The sequence below is a fragment of the Ambystoma mexicanum genome, chromosome 4p (genome assembly GCF_040938575.1).
Source record: "Ambystoma mexicanum isolate Mex_15411 chromosome 4p, UKY_AmexF1_1, whole genome shotgun sequence".
Lineage (NCBI taxonomy): Eukaryota > Metazoa > Chordata > Amphibia > Caudata > Ambystomatidae > Ambystoma > Ambystoma mexicanum.
In genome coordinates this window covers 535750406-535771627 of record NC_090927.1, presented here as the reverse complement: position 1 = coordinate 535771627, position 21222 = coordinate 535750406, and the positions used below count along the sequence as shown (strand labels likewise).

General features: G+C 48.6%; 1 protein-coding gene across 15 annotated transcripts in view; it reads right to left on the bottom strand.

Moving 5' to 3' along the window:
• Positions 1-21222, bottom strand: part of FBXO25 (F-box protein 25) — a 989471-nt gene that overhangs the window by 556970 nt on the left and 411279 nt on the right. For all 15 annotated transcript variants that reach the window (XM_069606066.1, XM_069606067.1, XM_069606074.1 and 12 more), the window contains one exon: positions 8001-8093. In XM_069606066.1, coding sequence (XP_069462167.1) covers positions 8001-8093 — 93 coding nt within the window. The remainder of the gene's footprint in view (positions 1-8000; positions 8094-21222) is intronic.

Here is a 21222-nt window from a genome sequence, read left to right as displayed (position 1 = left end):
GTGCGCTCCCCACCCTTCCAGGGAGGCATCCGTGGTCACTGTCTCCTGGTGGTCTGGGGTCTGGAAGTCCATGCCCGCCGTCAGATGCGCGCGGGTGCCCCACCACCGGACCGCTCGGCGGAAACTCTCGTCGAGTGTGATCCTCTCCTCGAAGCCGCCCGTCGTTTGGATCCAGCGCGCGTCCAGGAACTCCTGCAACGGGCGCATCCGGAGCCTGCAATTGGGAATGAGGTAGATGCAAGAAGACATCATTCCGAGGAGGGACTTGATGGACCTCACCTTGGCCGCGTCGGAAACCAACATCCGCTGTACCTTGCCCAGGATGGACCTGGTCCTTTCCTCCGACGGGGAGGCCAGAAGGGACACTGTGTCGAGCTTCGCTCCCAGAAACAGTGCGTTTTGCGCGGGTACCAGGTGGGACTTGGCGTAGTTCACAGAGAATCCCAGGTCCGTGAGAAGTTGGACGGTCCTTGCCGTGTGCTCCACGGCGAGCTCCCTCGTCTTGGCTCGGATGAGCCAGTCGTCCAGGTAGGGGTAGACGTGGATCCCCTCGCGGCGCAGTTGCGCCGCCACCGGTGCAAGGCACTTGGTAAATACCCTGGGTGCCGACCGTAGTCCGAAGGGGAGGGCTTTGAACTGGTAGTGACGCCCTTGGACCACAAACCTGAGGAATTTTCGGTGCCCCTTTAAGATGGGAATGTGGAAGTAGGCATCCTCCAAATCCAACGACGACAGGAAGTCTCCTTCCTCCAGCTGCCCCAGGACGTGCTGGAGGGTGACCATCCGGAACTTCTGCGCCTTGATGAACTTGTTCAGACGTCGCAGGTCTAGGATGGGGCGCCATCCTCCCGCCTTCTTCTTCACGAGGAAGTATCTCGAGTAAACTCCGGAGCCCCGAAGCCTCTTTGGGACGAGTTCGATGACGCCCTTCCTGAGCATCGCCTTTACCTCCAGGAGCAGCTGAGGGACGTGAAGCTCTTTCCTGGCCACGGGGGGGACGCGCGGGCACCTTCTTTGAAACTCGAGCGCGTGGCCCCGGGCTAAGGCGTCCAGCACCCAACGGTCGGTGGAGATGGACTCCCACACGCTGACGAAGCTCGCCAGCCGGCCTCCCACCGGGGTGCTTCGGTGGGGGCCCGACCCCACGGCCGGTTCAATCCTGTTTCGACAAGGCTTTGCCGCCTTGACCTCCTTGGCGACGACGGCGGGGTCCGCCAGACTTGCCTCGTCCTCTGTAGGCCTCCTGAGACGACGAGCGGGCCGCTTGACGGTAGGTGGAGAAACCGCTGCCGGAACCTTTGGAGGCGCCCTTGCCTCCGCTGCTCCGAAAGGGCGTCCGTCGTTGCAGAACCCCAAGGGCCCGGGCCGTCTCAGTGTCCGCTTTAATGGCCTGGAGGGAATCGTCCACTGTTTTCCCAAACAGGTTGTTCCCATCGAACGGCATGTCCAGGACTCTGGTCTGTACGTCTTGACGGAAGTCCGTAGCCTTGAGCCATCCACGCCGCCTAAGGCACACGCCGTTGCCCAACTGGCGAAACCCAGTGTCGGCGATGTCCGTCGCAATAGTGATGGCGTGGTCCGACGCCACCTCGCCTTCCTGTAGGATCTCCAGGGCATCCGCCCTCTTGTCGTCCGGTAGGAAGTCCAGCAGGGGAGCCAGTTTGTACCATAACTCCCTGTCGTAGCGGGCCACGATAGCCAAGGCGTTGGCCGCTTTAATCGTCGTCGCTGCCGACGAGATGACCCTGCGTCCCATAGCGTCCAATTTCTTTCCCTCGCCGTCCGGTGGGGAAGTCGATGTGGAGGCCGCACCCCCCCCCCGCTTTCTTCCTGGCCGCCGCGGAGACGACGGAGTCCGGGGTAGGCTGCGCCCGGAGGCACAGGGGGTCCGCGTCCGGGACCCGGTACTTCTTCTCGTACCGGTCTCTTCTAGCTGGCGTCGTGGAAGGGTTCTTGAGGAGGGCGAGGCCCTCATCCCAAATGTCCAGTAGAGGCACCCGAGGACCGTCTTCCTCTTGGCCTCGCGCCGTTGATAAAGGAATCCTTCCTTTTTCTTCTCCTCAGGGCAGAGTTGGAAAAGCTCGGATGCCCTGGCGATCATGGAGTGGAACGATCCAATCTCGTCGGGCGGAGAAGCCCTGGTGGGAGGTGACGACGGTAGATCCTCGTCGTACACCTCGTCGTCCGTACCCGTCGCTGCCGTGTCAGTCCCCGTATCATCCCCTCGGGTGGACGGGGAGGAGGGCTGGACGGGGCGCAACGGCTGAAAAGGAGGTGGAGGCTGAACCCTTCTTTTCTTGGGCGGGGGAGCACCTGAAGGTCCCGGTTCAGGATCCCCCGACGGGAGAGGTTCCTCCGTCGGCAACGGTAGTCTCGTCCTTATCTCTGAACATAAGGACTGTATAGCCAACAAAATGGCCGCCGAGTTGTCTTGCGGCACTGGCAGAGGGGAATCCGACGGGCGATCAGGGGCCCCGTCGGTACCCTCGACAATGTCGTCGTCGCCTGCGTCGGGATCCATCCCGACGGGCCGGTCTTCTTCCACGCCAAGGCCGTGGCTTAAGACCTCAATCAGCTCTTCCTCTGAGGTTGAGGCCGAATCTACGACGACGCCCTGACCCCCCTTTTTCTTCCCCGCCGGGGGTTTCACGGGGGTCCTATCGATGGGCACAAAAGAGGACTCCCTCCGAGGTGGCAGGGAGACTCTGAGCCCTGAGGTCGCCACCACTGGTGTAGCCTCCACAGGCTGAGCCAGGGCCGCCGCGACAGTATCGATAGAGGGCTTGGCCGGATGGATTAAGGCCTTCACCACCTTAGGTGCGCTCACCGCCTTATCCTTGAGGGGGGGGACACTGCCTCGCTCCCCCTCCGATGGGGCCTTCGAGCTCGACCGGGGCCTCTCCAGGAGCTTCGCCGGGTGCTCGCCCTTCCTCTTACCCGACCCAGAGCGTTGGCTCGTGGCTGAAGGTGCCGGGGAGGGTGCGCCCTGCCTGGCGCCCGTAGAGCCCGACCGTTCGGCGCTCCCGGTGCCAACGGACTCGCGGTGCTTGGCCTTGTGTTGGACCCCCGTCGCCGGGGCGTCCTCAAAGGTCTTAGAAGCCCGCTCGGATTTCTTCCTCTTCTTCTCGCCTGACGGGCTCTTCTCTTCCAGCCAGTTGGTGAGACGTTGATGGCGGTCCTTCATGGTCCGCTCCGACATGTTGCCGCAAAACGCACAGTCCTTCTCCACGTGCGTCTTGTCCTCATGTAAGCAGTAGAGACAAAAGGAGTGTTCGTCCTCCTTAAAGACGTTCTGGAGCTGGCATCCAGGGCAGATCCTGAACAGCTTTCCGGGCGTCGAGCTTCCCTTCTCCTGGGCCATGTCCGGGCCTGAGAAACTTCTGGAGGCCTCCAAAAGCGTAGCTCGACGAAATCTTCACCCTTGAGGGGCGCAGACGAATCCGACACGGGTCCCCGTTGATCGCATGGAGAGTCGGTGGAGCTTGAGGCTCTTTTGACCGAAAAAACGAAGTTTTTGAGAAAAAACGTGAAAAAATAGCACTAACGCTCGAGAGCAATAGCACGAGGATCCCAACACATGAACGTGCGGTAAAAATCTGAAGATGGCTGCCAGAGGCGGTGCTTAGGTAGAGGGCAGTCATTGGCTGTGGTCAGTATGACGCAGAGACCAGTGATTGGTTATTACTACGAAAGACAGATCAGAAACGAAACTGATACTGTTTTTTTCTTTACCGAGGATTCCCAGCCTGACGACGGGGAATATTCATGAGCATGTGAATCCATGCCAGACCCCATGCTGGAGAATTATTGTTAGATTTTGTTCTACCTGTTTTAATTTCAGTGTTTGTTATTTTATGTTTTGTCCTAACAGATTTGTCCCTCACGAATCAGGCCTACCCCCCCGCCCGACAACAAAAAAGAGGGCACTTAAACCTGTTTTTACCTATAGCCTGTCCAGCTCTTCCAAGGTCCACTAAATAGTTTATCTCACCCAATGGCTCCACTATTGAGTATGGGTCTGACCATTTATCCTATAAAGCTCTATGCCTTATAGGGTTCATGATCAGGACTTGCTGGCATGGTGTAAAGTTGACAAGGGAAGCTTTCTGGTCATACCAGTGTTTCACCAGAGTCTGCCCAGTCTTCAGCGTATCACTGGCCTGAGCCATCAGGAGGACCATTCTCTTCCTCAGTCCTCGATCATAGTCCACTACATTGGTAGTGATAGGGGAAGTAGGCATTGCCCACCCCTCCTTGACTATACCCAAAGGTCCCCTAACAGGGTGACCAAAAAGAAGCTCAAAGGGGCTGAAGCCAACTCCCTCTTGAGGAAACTCTCTGTAGGCAAACAATAAGCATGGAAAATGAGATTGCATTTTCTCCTCTGCTTTTGAGGGGTCTATTGAACCTCTCAACTAAGCCATGGGTTTGGGGATGATATGCTGAGGAAAACTTAAAAGTAACCACACACTCCTGGCACATGGCTTGCATGTACTTGGACATTAAGCTGCTTCCTCTATCAGACACAATCTCTTTAGGGAAGCAAACCCTAGTGAAAATGCCAAGCAAAGCTTTAGCAACTGACTTGGCACTTACTGTTTTTAATGGGATGATACCTGGTGGCATTGTCAACCAGCACCAGGGTAAACCTATTGCCTGAGAATGTCTGAGGGCCAAGGGGACCAACAATTGCAATCCCTATCCTCTCAAATGGTACCCCCACAACTGGGAGTGGTACTAATGGAGCCTGAAGTGTTGTGCGACTTTTCCAAGATAACTGGCAGGTAGCACAACTCCCGCGGTGGCTTTCTACTTGGACCCACATCTTGGGCCAGTAGAAGCACATGGCTAAACTTTGCCTGGTTCTCTTGATGCCAAGGTCACCAGCAAGGGGGACTTCATGCACCAGCTACAAGAAGAAGGGTCTTACATGAACGGGAGCCACCAACCTCCTATGGTCTCCTTATGTAGACTCTGCAGGCTCACTGTACAGGAGCCTTCCCAATAGATCCTATGCTTCCCAGGAGGTTCACCCTCAAGCTGGGAGCAGGCCCGTCTCCTAAGACCTTCCAAAGATGGGCACTCATGTTGGCCCTTACTAAACTCAACCCTGTCAGGACCACCTTCAACCAATACACTTTGGAGTTCAGGATGGTCATGGCGATTGAGAATTTTCGGGAAACACAGGTGTTTGACCAACTACCTCCACCTCAGGGATAGGTGATTTTGGGGAAATGTTTTCTGTCCCTCTCTGGTCTTTCTCAACTCCTTTAGCCTTGGATTTCCCCTTTGGCTTGATCTTTGCCTTGGTCTTGGCAAGGGCAACCCTTGTTTGTGACCGTGTGCATGGTCTCTCTGCTGTGTCACCCCACAAGACTCAAGTCTCAGAGATCATTCCCCAGCAGGTCCTTACGTGGGACTTGCCTCTGTATGCTTACTGGAATGAATCCTGACCATTGTACAATTGATAGTAAGATTGACAGGCATTACTGGGAACTTGAGAGGGGGGCCATCAGCTAACTTGGTGGGCATTAGGGGAGCTCTGGCAAGTTCCTCTGGGTTTACCAATGTGGAGTCCACCACAGTTCTGCTGATCCCACTATCCCCAAGGGCAGGAGTATATACTCCATTGATTAGCACACAGTCTTCAAAGTAGTGTTTGGTATTGTATGATATGCTAGAATACGCCTCTGAGACTTTAGGCTCCCAGGAACCCAGGGAAAACTGGACGACCTAAGATTCTATCCCACTGGGGAAGGAGTCCGAGGAGAAGGATGTCCCTGTGATCTCTTTATCCTCATAGGAGAGGAAGGCCAGACTCTCAGAGTGGACCCCCAAGGTTTTGACCTTACATCTGGGGTCCCCCATCACATGGTAATTTGCTCCACAAGCCACACAAGATCCAATGGGTCTTGGGACATGAGGAGGCTTACTATAACCAGAGTTCTGTCTGGGAGTATAACTCCCACTACCTTCAACATTCTCTTGGGACTTAGCCTTGTTTTTCTTTTTGTGGCTCTTCCACCAAGCTCCTTATCTTTGTTCTTTTTACCCTCCTCCTGCTTACCAGCAGTAGTCCTGTCCTTATTGGACACTCTGGGTGACACCCACAAATCTGCTGCACTAGCCAGTTTCTTAGGATCCATCTCCTTTGACTCAGCCAGGTGCTGCTGAAGCTCAGAGGAACAAGATGCAAAAATATGTTCAAGCATGACTAAACATTTCATACCCTCAAAGGTGGTGACCTTATAGCCTTCAACACAGCCAGTCAAGGTTTTCAAGGAATCAGTAACATAGGACACCCAAGTCTTACCTTCTTTTTGTACTCTGCAAATCTCTTTAGGTATTGAGCAGGAGTCTTCCCAAACGTTAAGATGAGAGTTTGCTTCAGTTTTGCAAAGTCTACTCTATCAGTCTTAGACATTTTCATAATGCACTGCAGCCAGAATGGGGTAGTCGACTGAGCAACCATGCAATCTTGTCAGCATCCACAACCTCTTGCACTTCACATGCATGCTCAAATGCAGTTAAGCCAGTGCATGATGTCATTCTTTTCATTATACATAATGAGCAGATCTTTAGGAAACCATGGATGAGAGAAGGACCCATACCCATGTCGAGATCCCTTGGAGGAGCCAGTTGCAACCTGAATCCCGGCCAGTTCCAACTTGTGATCCCTGTCCTTCTGTTTTATGCTTGCTCCACTCTCAGCTTTGCCATGTTTAACTCAAGCTCCTTCTGCTTAAACAGCAGTTCTTGCTTCTTGAATTCAAGCATGGCTTCAGCATCAGAGCCAACAGACAAAACTTGGGACTCTACATCATCTGTGTCTTCATGGACTCCATGGATGAGGGTAGCAACAGCTCTGCTAGCGCCGTCAGCGAGTGCAGCCCCACCACCTTCTGCACCCTCATCTGAGGTAATGGCATCGAGCTGAGCCTCTTGCCAGTCAATGATACTTTGGATCATTTCACCTTGGGTAAAGCTCTCTCGGTACACAACATTCTCAGTTTCTCTGACTTGGAAGCATTCAGGGTTATGTTGGTTATTGCTTCCATGTTTTAAGACAGGTAATTAGCCTTTACAGTTAAGTTACTACTAAGGTCACTAGGTGTCCTGGGTATGTGTAATCTGGGTACCTTTACCAGTGCGCAAAACTGGGTACCTTCAATCCTATCCCACCGCTGCCACCAACCTGTGGTGTTGTTTATTGTGTGTGTGCTCACTGTGGGCTTCCGATCACCCTCACCCCTCCTGAGACCTAGTCTTGACCGCCGCCAATGCTACCTTGATTGGTCTGGCTTGTCCAGAAGGTTACTCTGTTCCAAGAAACTAGGCTGGCCTTCTGAACCTCTGCCCACAAGGTTCAGAAGTCCACCTCAACAAGTCACTTGACATCGAAACCATAAAGATAATTATTAACAAAAGATTAGGGAACAGAAACTTTACACAAGTAGCATTTATGAAAGTAAAGTGCTAGCCGGCCGCTCCGGTTCTTCATAAGCTCTATCTCTGCCATTGGTGCTACAAGTCCCATCACTCTCAGCCAGATTTTGGGTGGGACCCAGCATTGGGATCATCCCCACCTATGAAGCACGGGACTACAATTCTGGAGAGCTGCTGGAAAGAACTGAAAACACAGGTCCCTTGTTTGAGCTAAGAGAACTTCACCAACACTCACTGTGGGGCCTCAAGCTCCACATATGGATCGATGGATGACCGCATGCTAGAGAACATGCATTCACCAGCCTGTGTCGAAATTAGAGCACTAAAGGGGACTGTAAACAGACTCACAAAATAACCACTTGCCAATGCACATACAAATAAAGGAAATGTAGACTGTACAGTGAACTGAAACAACAATTTACAGAAAAACCAAACCTGGCCATACAGCCAACATCCGTGTGCTTCAAAGAGTATTCCACAAATCACAAACGCTGTATTTCCCCCCCTTTGAAATATTATAATGCAGAAACAATACATTATCACAAATTACTTACTTTCACCACATAATTAAACCTTCTGATGTCTTTTATTGCACTTGAAAAGTCCAGGCGATTAAAAGCTTCTCCCAATGTGCAATAGCCATGTCTCTAAATATGAAAACACAATTATTAATAAATGAGTAGTCTGCAAAAAACATTTCACTTTGGTTTGTGGTTAAGCAATCATAGGCATCTAGTGTATGCATGTTCTACCTGTGCCTTTTAAATAGAGATAACATGTCTTTAATCATATCAATTTAAGTATTTCACAGTATCTTCCCTCAAGGACAATTTTACCATGAATGCACGCTCTAATCAGAAGCATTATAGATTTAGTTTTATCAAGCGATAAGCTACTTTCCTTTAATGATAGCTACTACAATAGGTGTTCTCTTTACACAAGACAGTTATAAGTTAAACCTGGTATAAATCTTACCTAGGAAAAAGCTAAAAGAACACAGATTTGACCAAGTCCTGGTACTAATTATTTGTGATTTGCAAACTATTTACTTACTGCAAGTATACATTAATTAGCTTCATATTATTGAAGCAAAGATTTCCTACATTATAGATTTGAGAAACATCTCAAACATGCCACTGAACCGGGTACATATATGAATATGTTCCTAAAAATAAATATTGAATTAATGGAATTTTTCAGAAAATGTGCAGTGAAAGGTTCTTATTAGGAATTCACATATAATTGGTCATATAAAACCCAGAAGTTATTCCAAAACACAATCAAAAAGAAAAGCTTGGGGGAGACCAGCACAGGGCACAGACATCATGGCGACCTGATCGAAGAGCTCCCAAAGCTACCCACCATCGTGAGGGAACTGCTGTCCTGCGGAGCCCAAGTGGTGCAAACCCTACCTCCACACAGGAGGTGAAAGTAGCGAGCAGCGACCATGGCCCCTGATTTGATATACACTGGTTACAGGAGGTGCCCCAAAGAGGAAGAGATGGAGAGGCAGGCCAAGGCCTGGAAGCACCAGGGCGCACCAGCGGCACACTTGGACGGCTGACGCCCACAGGCACAGACCCAGGTACTTCGTGGAGTAAAGGAAGTTCTCTGGAGGTGGGAGGAGAGGAAGTTAGAAGCCTTGGAGCATTGTCACTCGCCTGCAGTAACCCAGGGTGGGTAGCAACCATGGATGAGGACCACAAGCAGGTCGCTGGGGCTGGCAGGAGGGAGGCACTACTATGCGGACGAGAGCTTCATGTGAAAGACAGAGGCGCCGCAGACACTGCACTCCTATCCATGGGAGCATAGGTGTGCGCATCCTCTGCAGTGCTCGGCCAGAGGGGAGCAGAGGCAGGTCCCAGAATAGGGCCTCAGACTGCCGGAAGGGACATGCCACGGGAAGGAACAATGCAGGTGACGGGAGATGCACAGTCCAAACTGGGAGGAAGAGGGCTTCCATCAGGCAGTGGCCTGAACGCTGAACACAAGTCCTGCAGATTTGGGGGGGGAACAGGCTAGTGAGCTGTGGCACTTGCCTCGGGTGTGAGGAGAGTGGAGAGCTGGTTGCCGTGCCAATCCTTGCAGTCCAGTGAGGAGAGGGAGCGTGTTCCTGCCCCGCCACACTCCATGGTCATGGGAGAAGGGCATGATCTGGGCACCCAAACGCATGTGCCGGCAATGGAAATGGCCACAAAATCTGACATTTTAAGCATCCTGCAGAAAGAGAAGGCCCTGCGGACGGACATCCAGGAGTCACTGTCAGTGATGAGAGGCAGAACTGAAAACATGGAAGATAGTGGAGGCCCTGGAGAGCAGTCAAATGCCCTTTGAAGGGCTCAAGGTCACCATGGATGTTAGGCGGGCCTTCAGACTGGAGTGCACAGGGAAAGAGGTTAGCATGAAGATGGAGGACCTGTAGAATAGGGAATGATGAAATAACACTTTTTTTCGGGATTACAAGGAAGGGGAGACCCTGGAGCAGTTGGAGGACAAAATAAAGTGGATCCTAAAACTGCTGTATAAAAACGGGCGGGCAGAACCTATTCTGTTAGATCACTTACATAGAGGAGGCGGACTGGCACGAAAAACACAGATCAGTGGTAGCGAAATACCACTACTTCAGTGACAAAAAGGCTCAGAGAGAGGGTTCCACTGCACGGGAAGGGTCCAACGTGAAAATATACCAAGATTTGTCAGCCGCCACGCTAGAACGTAAACGCCAGTGAAGGCCCTTGACCTCTTGGCTAAGAGAGAAAGGACCCTGTAGAGATTCCACAGCTGTTGAAAGAAATGCAGGAAGAGGCCCCACGTGCCATCAAACAAGTAGAAGCAGGACAGGTTCCTCAAGGCTTTCACCGGTCGGAGTTGGTGCAAAAGATTGCTGGGAACGCGACAATTTAGATGGACGGGCCTGGTTTCCTCATGGCCCAAGTGACAAAAATGGAAAGACATTCTGGGACTTAAACACTGGTTTCTCATCAACAGATAAGTAGGGTGGGATTGGGCAGGGGTGCTCACATACTATGAGGGACTGGGTTTATGATGATGTTAATGCACCCTACAATAGGCCTGGCAAAGGGGGGATCAAGGGGTGATCAGCAAGGGGCAAGGGTTATGCATAGGAGTTAATAATGAAATATTATGGGGGAGGGGGGTGGCGAGGAGTGAGCCCACTAATGGTGGCCTGGATTACCCAAAACGTCTAGGTCCAGCTTCAACGCTGTCAAGGGGACGCACATATCAATTGCACATGTAGCGTGGTGACGTCAAGACTGACGTGGGGGGTGACATCGGGAGTAGGGAAGTAATTGAACACAGTGCAGCGTGCATACGGGGACACAGAAGCAGAAGCAGTGCGAAGAGTCCCATGGGGGAATGCAATGAAAGGTGGATGATTAGTTGTAGTAATGGGGTAGGTATTTTTTTAATTTTATTTGGTTTATTACAAACCTTGAAAATGTTTTGGTACATTAACAGAAATAAAACAGGATCATGTTCCCTTCAAGTATTTCCATCGAAGAATTAAGAGTCATTTATCCTTTCTCTTTTGTTTTTTCTCTGCCACCAAGGTCCTCTGAAAGACTCTGTGCAATTTCTTCCAAGAAGAATGGCAGTGGGAATTGACTGATATTCACTGTTTGGTTTGTTTTGGTTGTTGGGTTTGTTAAAATCAATAAAAATTGTTTTAAAAAAAAAAAGGTTGTCAGTGCGAATATTAGCTTGTTGTTTGTTTCATCAAAGCCCACTTGCCACCATTCCTCTGCACTTAAGGTGCTTTTGTCTGGTATCTTCGAGCCCAGGTGTTAAGTTCTTTCAGTTCTTAGTGCAGGACAAAACAGTGTCAAGTGTTTTACGGTTTCGTCATGGTTGCTACAAAAACATACAATTTAGAACCATTTCACTGTTTTAGACCATCGGCTTTGTACCACTTTGGGTCTAAATTGATTCAACCAAAATTTCATCAGAAGAGTATGTCGATGACTGTCAAGAAATTTGTCTAGATACTTGGGTATTTTATTTAAGGCTTTAGCTTCATAAGGCACATCTTGCATGATGTTGTGTTTAGTTCTCAAATCTCCTTTATCTATCCAATCCTGTGCCCATAATTTCTTCGTAATGGAGTCAGGGTTAGTTTCCAGGGTTGGTCAGTACTGAGATTTTCTAAAATTCTCTCGCAACGTTCAGTCCATAATGTAAGAATGTTATCCTTATTTCCACTACTTGGATCCTGTAAGATGTTAAATTGAGGAGGTCCATTCTTCATGATCATCTTATATTATGAGCATGTTCCATGTGATTCTGGCATTTATTGATAACAGACCCAGCTCATATCGGATGCATACAGTAGGTGTCCCTTTGGCTAGACATAAGACTTTAGTCCAGAAGATGTTTTCTAAAGTGGCCCAGACAGTGGATGAGCATGCTAGGGCACATTCAGCCCCATGGATCAGTGCTCAGACGGCCTTTTGTTTGTAGATGTTTAATGCCGGTTTCAGTGAGAATTTTCCATATTTCTTATTCAGAACGGCTGCTCGTACAGAAAGCTGCTGGCATTTGGCCTTGGGGTTTTCTACCCAAGGGGCATCATTCAGGCTTGGGCTTATCCACATTCCTAGGTATCTGGTATGCATCACGCTTCTGATGGATTGTTTCTCCAGGTACCATTGGAATTTTCTCCCATTTCGGGTTTTGTTCTTTCTTAGGTCTTGGATCGTCAGAACTTCTGATTTATTCGGATTGATGCATAAGCCATTCACTGCTACGTATTGTTCCAAAGCATGCAGTTTTCGCTGCAGCCCAATTGGTGTTACATCGAGAAGGACCAAATCGTCCGCGTAAAGTGTCCAACTCTGCTGCATCCCATGGATTTTAGGTGGAAATGTTGGTATGCTTTCAAGGGTGATTCCAATGTCGGACAGAAACAGATTGAATAGAATGGATGCCAGCGGACATCGTTGCTTAACTCCACAGAATGTTTTTATGGGAGCGGATACGTTTCCGGCTCTGTCGAGCCTTATTTCTACTTCTGTGTTTGTATGGAGAACTTTGATTGCCATGAACAGGCTAGACGGACACTTCCATTTCTTGAGCTTTGACCAAAGAATTTTGCGGTCCACATTGTCAAATGTATTTGACAGGTCTATGAAGGGGAGATACATTTTTGTGCCTTTTCTTATGGCCTCCATTTTTATTATGTTGATAAGAAGCAAGTTTAGTCCGCATCCCACTCCTTTAACAAAGCCTGATTGTCGAGGATCTAAGTGGCAGTTATTTGTAATCCATGCCGACAAGAGCTGTTGTAACTGTATGGCGTAGATCCTTCCTACCACAGCCAGGAGCGCGACTGGGCGATAGTCCTTTGGATTCACTCTATTGCCTTTTTTGAAAATCGGCACCACTGTCGCCCATTTCCCGATGCAGGAGTGGCACGCACAGTGGCTATTTTAGTACACAGGAGAGCACAAAATTCTGCCCATGCCTCTGGATTACTTTTTAAGATATAATTGGTCAAGCCCTCTGGGCCGGGTGACCTTGATGAACAGATTTTTATGTTATAGAATTTCCTCTTCCTCAAAGATGATCTCCCACTAATCTAATGCTGGTAATGAGGGCTCTTTTGTCTCTCCTTTCTTTTTGTAGAGCTGACCAAAATGCTCTACCCATTGTTTTTCTGTCAACATGCTGTTCTGTAGAGCCTGTTGCGCGCTGCTCTCTTAATTGATGACTTCCCAAAATTCATGCAAGTTTTTATTTGCCTAGCATTTCATCATTTTTTCTGCACCCTGTTCTATTGGTCCTCTGTGTGCAATTAGCCAATTTTTTTATTTCTGTCTACTTTTTTTAATAAATTGACAGAGCCTTTGTTCAAACTTTTAATTTGTCTGAGCTTTTTTCAAAGCTCTTGTTTTTTCTTTGCAATTTGGATGTCGTATGAATGCTTGGGTTTAAAGGCACATTTGCGCAGGCCGCGCGAACATTCTGCAAACTGTCTTAATAAATGTGCATATTCAACGCTATTGCAGGTTTCGCCCGCCCCATCCCTGCAATAAGCTTCTGTGATTAGATTCACATCATTATCTTCTAGTCGGAGTCTATTCCGACTCGAGTCTACGGTTACCGCATGTTTCCAGGCATTGGGTCTTGCTATGTGAGGAGCCACAATTGTCACCATTACCAAATTATGATCTCTTTCGGACATGCAGACAACTTGCATAGATTCGACATTTTGCGCCAATTTTCCAGATACAAAAATGTAGTCAAGCACCGATTCTTGTAAATTTCTCTTCCAAGTTGCATGTGGAGGTGTATCTCCTGGTGTATTCCCGTTGAGCTTTAGCATTACTCTCATTTCCATCTCATCACACCATTGTCGAGCCAATCTCTATTGGATTTTTGAAATCTGTTTACCATTGTTTGTGCAGTTTACATTTAAGTCGCAGCGCATGATATTTGTCCAGGGATCATCTGCCTTGATCTTGTCGATTACAACCATCAACTTCTCAATGAAAGTTATTGTGCCTGTAGCTTTGTGCTGCCAATATTGCTTTTAGGTTTCTTTTTAAGTTCAACCACTGATTTGGAATTACGGGGAGATGTTTTTGGTATCTCACACTTCGAATCCCAAGCTTTTCCTTATTAAAGTAAGAAGACCAGCTAGGGGGTGACCTTTAGGTTTTCTGATTGCGGGATTCATAGCAATTTCAAAATCAACGGCAAATGGGCAAACATCAAGCCAGGTTTCCTGAAGACAAAGTGCATCCAAGCAATCGCCCATTCTGCTTTGGTGTTAAACAGATGCATACATCCTCTAGTATTCCATGTTCTGATACAAAACGTCTCTCTTTTCCCTGGATCATGACGTTAGCTGTAGTTGCATCCGCCAAGAGTTTTTGCTAACCAGTTCCAATTGTCGACTTTTCTGCTATCACTTATGGAACTAGAGTTAACTTTGACTGCAACCAGTGCTTTCTGCTTGCACTCAGTAATTTTGATCCGCTCCTCCACTTGAGCTTCTCGTAGCTGATTGACAGGTGTTTGGCGGGTAGTATTTCTTTCACTTTCGCTCATCCATTTGTCTGTTGATACAGATTGCTGTTCAATGTGTCTTTTTTTGGACTTGTGTTTTTGGGGATGATCATTAAGCTCTCTGTTCCGTATCTCTTCCCTGCCGACTCTAGCTTCGAATATGTCAAAACCAAGCGGCAGTAGGACTGCCGCCGCACCCAACAGCAGATCACAAATTAGTCTTGAGTCAATATACAAGCACACTATCGTATTGTAACTCCTCTATGAATTCAACAGTCTTGATGTCATTGGACTCGATGGTCCTTAGCGATGGCACATGATGCAGCAAGTGCAGTATGTTGTTTCTATTTAGAATTAACCCATCTTTAATGTACACAATCCATTCCAATATTAAATAGCATTTAGAATTAATTTTGTGCAATCCCTCTGAGGTGTTAGTTTTGAACTGCTTGCCAACATTCGATGGTAAGTGTTCTTTGCCTTGATTTTCTCTCAGGTTTCTTATCCAAATCCAATTTTCAGGTATTGCACTGGACTTTTTGTGTGTTTATCACTGTTTTAATGTCCAGATCGGTCAGCACTTGTCTTTGTCCAGCGACCTTTACTTTCCTTACTTCTATTTCTTGTTGCTGCTCGGCTATTTTGATTCTTTTTTCATCAACGTATAGAAACTCAGATCCATATCTTCGATTGTTTTACTCTTTGAAGTCTCCTTTGGTTATATGAGTTTGCACACTCGATTAGTCCTTACAGTTGGAGCTTCTTCATATACCGAGCTTTCATCTTCAGTTTCTTCGGAAATTTTCTAAACACCCCTTGGATCCATTTCTACTTTTTCTATGCATTCTTCCTCAGGTTCATTTTCGTCCTCATAAATTAATAAATGTATCATCTCCTCCTCGTCTTCTTGATTAGTTGCCTCATCAGCACACATTTTTTCACCTATGTTAATGGGAAGTTCAGAATCTTTAGACCTGCTGCAAGTACTGACTAATCGCTCAGTATTAAGTGTAACATTCACTGTTTTGATATTTCGTAGACATTTTCGTGAGTTACTGCTGATCCGATTTTTACTTTTCTTTTTGATTTGATTTTTTGTTTTTTTGTTGCAGGTCGGCTTGCTCACATTTGGCTTTTTGTCCTTTGCCTTTTTTGAAAATATGGAATACATTCCATCTTTGCCCTTGTGTACTTTGCTCTTCTCATTCTCACTGATTCCGGGATTTCTAATTATGCCTTCACCATTGGACGAAGTGGATTGTGTCAGAGGTTCAGCCTCCTCCATCTGAACAACTTCTGTCACCGTCTCCGTCACCATGGATGCCGCATGCTCCATTTCCTCCGCTGTTTCAGTTGTTTTTTGTACCGCATTTAAAGAGGTGGCTCCCATAGTCGGATGTTGACTCTCATGACTTCTTACTTCTCTAGCGCCCCCCTCGCGTCGGGTTCGTCCATGTTGTATCTGACTCACTTTGTTTTGATAGCAGGGCTCACATTCTTCTGGCATATTCAAGTTGTTCTGAGCAAATGCACTATGATTGTGTTTCAATAGGCCTAAGGCTTCCCTGGCCACTTCAGCAAGAAGTCTTTTATCCTCATTGTTGCTGCGTTCAAGATCCATTAATGTCTTTAGTGAGCATTCATTTTTCTTATTATTCTCCATTAATTTGTTCAAATTGCATTCCACTTTCATATTTGCTATTTCAGAATTCAATAGTGCAGATAGAGTGATCAGGTCTTTGATGTTTTCATTTAGCTGCTCAAACATTTTAAGGAATGGTGCAACAGCGATAGAGTCGACATGATGTTGGGTTGGAGGTCCTAAAATACCCGCTTGGCCAAATCCATTGCATCTGCATTGTGCTCGCATTTAGGCATCCGTCGATGTATCAGTTGATGATGTCTCAATAATGCTTTGTTCGGCTCCGCAATTTGCAGAGTCAATTGCATTTGCATTTTCCATCCTTGAAGATTTATTATTTTGCCTCAAGCCAGTGCTTGCCTTGGATTCTCCCATTATTCTCGGGCACTGGCTATTCCTTCTTTGTGAGCAATTTAGCATAGGTGATGAGCTAAATTCTACTCGTCTGCGCTTTTGGGCTCTTCCATGCAACATGTCAGTAGTCCCTGTGTTAAGGCCTATGGTTACTCCATTTCCCAGGGTTCTACTTAGTGACTCCAAATGTGCATTCTCTTTGGAGTTTTGTTGTTGATGTCAGTGTTTATCTGTGTTATGTCCCGTAGCAATTTGTCAGCTACAACAAGAGATTTTCTTCTTTCATTTGTGCTCAGCTGGATACATTTTGCATTACTTCCAAAGGAGTTGTAGCGTTGGAAGCTCCTTAAACAGTGCTTGGAATTCTGAAACACCTCATTCACGTCTTTTAAATTGACCACTTGTTGATAGTCCAAGACAGATGTTGTTCGTTTCACATCAAATTCCTTATTTTCTTGGCCATTGTTCTCTTGACCAACTCCACAAGCAAGCGCGTTAGTACCGACGGCCCACTCGGAAGCACTAGCACTAGTGTTCCCTGCAGCATTAGGACTGTTTACAGCGAGGGGTCCAACATCCCCTGACTCAAGTTCCGGGTTAGCGTTCTGATGTAAACACTGTGGGTCATGAAACTCCTTCATACATATCCGTTCATTGCCCCTGTTAAGTGTATTTAACAGAGTCGAATGAGGAAGCACCTCGATCGAACCATCACGCACCAACACATAAGGATTGTATAGCCTCAATTCTTTGCACGCCTCGCCATGACAAGAGCCATAGCTGTGGTACTAGGGATTCAGTATGAGGGAAGAGAGGGCTGGTTGTTCACCTCCTCCCCCCACCTTGCAGCTTCATTCACACACCCCCTTTAATGCACAAAGGGTTTCACTTGCATTAGGGCCTTTATTACCAGAATGATCTTTTGTCTCTTTAACCTCGCACCATTAAGAATGCAGTTACACGCTCCCTTCCAGTTTTTGCAGAGATTACGTTCTCCTATGGCATCATCCAAACACATACCATTTATTTTTTTGATAAAACATTTTGTGTTTTATGATATAAACAAGACAAGCCACAAACCAGGGGTGATAACAGAGCACCCAAAAAATAAAAGTAAAAGAAAAAAAACCTAGACCTTTAGAAGCACTTCAGGACAGCACCTTCAATCGCAAACACACAATGTTTTAAATAACACAAGCCACCATAGCCCGCTCCCCGTCCCTCCCCCCAACCATCCACTCCCGTTGTAATCACCATTGTCTCTGATTATCAAGGTCCAGTCTGTTCCCATTTCCCCCTATCTTGGATACCTTAGCCAGGCATCCTCGTGCACCATAGACCCGGTGCTCCATCATGGCAAATGAGTCCATGCCAAGTATCCATTGTTCAAGTGTCGAGGGGTCGGGCACTCCCCACTTTTGCGCAATGTTGCGCTTCATCAGGGCCGCCGCGGTGTTCAATAACAGTTTTTCCCCATTTGTTAAGGTCAGATGTGTCGGGTACCCCCAGAATTAGAACTCTTGGATCAAGCTCAATGGGGCAGGTGAGTGCCCTGGACAATTCCGTGCAACAGGCATTCCAGTAGGTGCGGATCCAGTGGCATGACCACAGGATATGATAGAAGGTGGGCAAGGCTCTTCCCCACAGCGGAGGCAGTTCGGATTTGTTGCCCTCTTCCAAGCATACAAAACGGTTTGAGGGTAGTATACTCTATGAAGGATTTTGAGTTTCACCAGCCTGAGCCTAGAGGAGATGGCCACCTCACGCGGATGCATTAGGACCTGGATCCAGTCCTCTGGGTCTATCTCACCCAGATCTCTTTCCCACCTGATCTTTAGTCTCGATAACTCTGAGGTAGCGAAGGATGTGATGGCGTTGTAGAGAATAGATGTGCATTTGCTGTTGATGTGCGCGGGGATCATATTGCGTTCTATCGGTGTATAGTCGGGGACCGTGCCTTCTAGGGGTATATGGGTCCGGAGGGCATGGGTCAGCTGCATAAAATGATATCGTTCAGTTGTGGCCAATTGGAATTTGCACTGCATGTCCTCAAATGAGGTCACTTTACCATCTCTGAGGACATCTCCAACCTTCAGGATTCCCGCCCTCACCCATCGCGGCCATGGTTCAAGTTTCCCAATTTCCTGAAGGTTACTATTTCGCCATAGTGGTTGCGCTGCAGTTATTTTATTTCCCCACCCAACGGACACGTGTGCTTGTCTCCAGATGGTAGTGATGTGGGCCTCGGTTGTAGGCAGAGGAGGTCTCCGTGGGGATTGATATAGTATCTGCAACGGGCCTGTGCCCTGCATGGGTTCCACGTCAGCCCGGATGTGAGGTAGTGCCCGGTACCCAAGAAGCAGATCGTTAACTACCGCCAGTTGTGAAGCCCAGTAGTAGATCTGGAGGCGGGGCACACCAATCCCCCCTCCCAAACCGACCTCTGCAGAGTGCTCAATGCTATGCGTGACTGGCTTCCCCCCATATGAGTTCCCTAAGGAGGGTTTCAATGCGGGTGAATTCAGAGGTGGGGATTATGAGTGGGGCGTTCTGGAGGACATACAAGAATCTTAGAAGCGACATTTTGAAGAGTGCGGCGCGCCCCATGAGGGTCAAAGGGAGAAGCTTCCAATGATGAACGTCTCTAGCGAACCTGTCCGTAATCGGTTGGAGGTTATGCATTACAAATTTGGTTAGGTCAGGTGTTATCCAGATCCCCAGGTATTTAAAGCCCCGTGTATGAAACCGGTATGGACATCTCGTGGAGTCGACTCGCTCTCCCCCCTTCACCGGGAAAAGTACCGATTTCCTCCAGTTGATTCTTAATCCACTGAATTCCCCGTATGTGATGAGCATCTGGGTTACTATGGGGCAATTCCGGACCGGTTCGGCCAGGTATAGTAGAAGGTCATCAGCATAGAGAGACACACAGTCCTCGTGTCCCTCGGGCCATCTGAATCCTGTCCATGCCCCGCTCTGGCAGAGCCACAGTGCTAGCGGTTCAATCGCAAGGGCGAAAAGGGAGGGGAAGGGGGCACCCTTTGTCGCGTGCATCTGCCTAGGGGAAAGGATCGGGAGGTCCACCCATTCACCTTAACTTCTGCTTGGATGTTGGTATATAACAGTTTTACCCAGCCTAGAAAGCTCTCCCCAAACCCCATACAGGTCATGATTTCCCACAGGCTGTCCCACCGGATTGAATCAAATGTGTTTTCAAACTCTATTGCCAACAGGGCGAGCGGGGCATCGAGGATAGGGGCCCGTTCGAGGGCCAGGTGGCGTCGACGCAAATTCATTCGGGTTGATTTGTGGGGCATAAAGCCACACTGATCTGGGTGCATCAGCGTGTCTGCCACCCGCTGGAGCTGGTTGCCTAGGAGTTTGGCCAGGACCTTGGCTTCGCCATTAATCAGCGAGATCGGCCTATAAGAAGCACATTGCTCCTGGGGTTTATCATGCTTGGGAATAACCACTATAGTTGCTTTACACAGATCATCTGGAAGGGAACCCCTCTCCCGGGCGGCCAATAACATCTGATGCAGGGGAGGTGCTGTGTTACTACCCCCTAATTTCTGCCAGGTTTCAACCGGGAACCCATCCGGGCCCAGGGTTTTCCCCGGCTGCAGTTGTCCAAGGGCTTTTGTTATTTCGGCCTCTGAAAGCTCGGAGTCCAGCATCTCCCTTTGTTGAGCCGACAGAATGGGGATGACCACGCCGTCTAGAAGGGTCGGGTCCAGGGGTAGAGTTGGGGCTTGGTATAGTGTGGCATAGAATTGGGCAAAGGCACCCGCTATCTCAGCGTCTGACCGGCATGTCTCACCCAATGGGGTGATCTCCCGAACACAGCGCTGCCCCTCATTTCTCTTCTCCAACCACGCCAGCATCTTCCCCGCTTTATCCCCCAGCTCATACACCCTCGCTTTGGTTTCCCAGTGGGCCTGTTTGGCGTTGTATAGCATAAGGTTTCGGAGGTATTCAGTGGCACGTTTAAGGGACATGTGGGTCTGTGGGGTAGAATTAAGGGTGTGTTCATTCTCTCGGTTGGTTACTTCCGTCTCCGCCTCAGTTATCTTCCGGAGCCTCTCCCTCCGTCTATTCGCCATCCAGGAGATTATCTCTACCCACAGCACGGTCTTGTAGGCCTCCCATAACACTATTGGATCCTTGTCGCCAGTGTCATTAATCTCGAAGTATTCAGTCGAAACTTCCGTAAGGCGGTCAACTAGTTCCGGGAGGCCCAGATAGTAGGTATTCAGTCGCCACGTTCTAGGGGGGTTTATTCCCTGCAGTCGTGACTCCACAACAAAGGTGAGTGGTCTGAGATTCCCCGGGGGAGCAGGTCAGCAGAAAGTATTCTAAAGAGATCAGTGTGGGGTACGAATAGGTAATCGAGCCTGGAGAGGGAAGCGTGTGCCCCGGAGTGAAACGAGTAACCTCTGGTTCCCGGGTGCAGTTCCCGCCATACATCACAGAGACCAGGGCAGACACAAAGTTGGACAGCTTCGTGGGAAGGTGCGGGTTGCATTGTCTAAGGTGGGAGCGGTCTAAGGTGTTACACATGACATTGTTAAAATCGCCACCCAGGAACCGGAACCACTTATCCGGCTGATGTTTGCCCATAAGGGTGGTCAGGTCGTCAAGAAGTTCCTGCCCCAGTCCAGGTGGGGAGTAGATCAAAATTAACCCAAATGTCCCCCCCCCCCCAGTGTCCCCAGCGCCATCACGTAGCGTCCCCAAGGGCCCTGTTCTAG